General features: G+C 40.8%; 1 protein-coding gene across 1 annotated transcript in view; it reads left to right on the forward strand.

The window, feature by feature from the left end:
• Positions 1-488: 488 nt before the first annotated feature.
• The window catches only part of grap2a (GRB2 related adaptor protein 2a), a 12714-nt gene continuing 11009 nt past the window's right edge, over positions 489-2193 (forward strand). The window contains exons 1-3 of the mRNA XM_037688686.1: positions 489-566; positions 656-747; positions 1526-1645. Coding sequence (XP_037544614.1) covers positions 489-566; positions 656-747; positions 1526-1645 — 290 coding nt within the window. The remainder of the gene's footprint in view (positions 567-655; positions 748-1525; positions 1646-2193) is intronic.

Raw genomic sequence — 2193 nt, forward strand, 5'->3', positions numbered from 1 at the left:
ATAAATAAAAAAATCAGCTAAAATTATGTATTTTCGAACTTCTGAGAAATAAGATATATTGTTTTCTACAACTTGTTTTGTCCATCTCACTTCCGAATTAAATTCATTATGCTTGTTTTATGTTCTAATTAACACAATTTATAAAAACGACGTCGTGCAACTTAATTCGTTTTGTAGTTTTCATTGAGATCTTCTCAGGGTTTTATTCTGTTGTGCAACAAAAAGGGCCTGATAGGTATCAGGCGTCAGGAAAAACATTTTTATGAACATTTTGCTCAGTTGAGTCACTTCGTACAGATTAACAGCAACGATAACGTTTCAGTCTAAAAGGAGTTTTCTCATCAGATTGAAAAGGCAGCGTATTTCTTTCTCATGACAGAATGAAATAAGCAGTTTGAACCTTTGTCTCCTACCTCCCTGCAGAACACCTGCTGTGATCTTCATCTTCACCCTCCTCTTCCTCTAAACCGACACTTGAGCTGCTCCTGATGGAGGCCAAGGGAAAATATGAATTTACTGCCAGCGCTGAGGACGAGCTCAGCTTTAAGAAAGGCGACATTCTGAAGGTGAGTTTGTTTTGATCACAGAACGTTCCTCTGTTTTAATTTAAGCAGAGTGTAACACTTGATCACTTCCTGGTTCTGTTTCTGGTCAGATTTTAGTCTTCGAGGGTGAGTGGTGCAAGGCTGAGATCAACGGACAGGAAGGATATGTGCCAAGAAACTACATCGAGATGCAGGTTACAGAGTAAGAGACGCATCAGTGAACCGCAGCAGAAGATATTCACATCGCCCTGTTTTAGCTGTCATGCCAGAGTTTAGATCATCTCATGAAGAGAAATGATGTCAGAACTTGAAAATAACATCCAGCTCACATGACCCATTAGTGCTTGGAACATTTGTCGAGGATGACGCTCAGCTACTGCCACGCCAAAGTTTAGCTCATTATCAGTACAACTGGTTTTGCTGCTTCCATAAGGACAGTTGGCTGTGGCGGCCATTTGAAATTGGGTTGACTCCAAATGTTCATCAGTATTAGACACATGTCTGTTGATTAATTCCTGAAAGTTTCATTAAAAACAATCTGGTGGGTCATGAGATATTTTGCTAACACAGATCAAAATGACAATAGTTATTGGCAACATTTTCAGAAGAAACCTTTTTTCATCATCACTCAGACAGTGTATGGGGACAGCGTCAGTTTCAACCACACCAGATTTTAGCTCTTTGTCCATAAAACTGGTTGAATTTTGACTCGTTTAATGTTTTTTTTAAGACTGATTGAATTCAGCTGACTCCAAAAATGACTTAGTCAATGCTGGGATTTTATTTCTGATAGTTTGATCCAAATCAGTTCAGTGATCCATGAGATGTTTTTGCTGAGAGTTTGAACAAACACACACATAGACATGGGCGAAAACATTATCGCTCCAGCTCCTGCGACAGCTGAAGCAACATGACAGCTAGCAAGACACTACAAAGGTCGTACGCTTTGACTTGTTGATAACGAGGCCCTCTCTGCTCAGGTGGTTCCGGGAGAACACGAGTCGAATGCAGGCAGAGGAGCTCCTGAAGAACAAGCCCCTGGGAGACTTTGTGATCCGAGGGTGTCAGAGCTCCCCTGGAGACTACTCCATCTCTGTCAAGTAGGTGAAGCAGCTGGAGGTCAGAAAAATGCTAACTGCAGCATGGTAGCATGTCAGCTAAATGCTAACTGTAGCATGGTAACATGTCAGCTAAATCCTAACTGTAGCATGGTAACATGCCAGCTTAATGCTAATTGTAGTGTGGCAACATGCCAGCTACTGTAAATGCTAAATATAGCATGATAACATGTCAGCTAAATGCTTACTGTAGCATGGAAACATGTCAGCTAAATCCTAACTGTAGCATGGCAACATGTCAGCTAAATGCTAATTGTAGCACGATAACATGTCAGCTAAATGCTTACTGTAGCATGGAAACATGTCAGCTAAATGCAAACTGTAGCATGGCAACATGTCAGCTAAATGCTAACTGTAGCATGGTAACATGTCAGCTAAATGCTAACTGTAGCATGGTAACATGTCAGCTAAATCCTAACTGTAGCATGGTAACATGCCAGTTTAATGCTAACTGTAGTGTGGCAACATGCCAGCTACTGTAAGTGCTAAATATAGCATGATAACATGTCAGCTAAATGCTTACTGTAGCA

Source organism: Nematolebias whitei, chromosome 15 (assembly GCF_014905685.2).
Source record: "Nematolebias whitei isolate Nwh7 chromosome 15, NemWhi1, whole genome shotgun sequence".
NCBI lineage: Eukaryota > Metazoa > Chordata > Actinopteri > Cyprinodontiformes > Rivulidae > Nematolebias > Nematolebias whitei.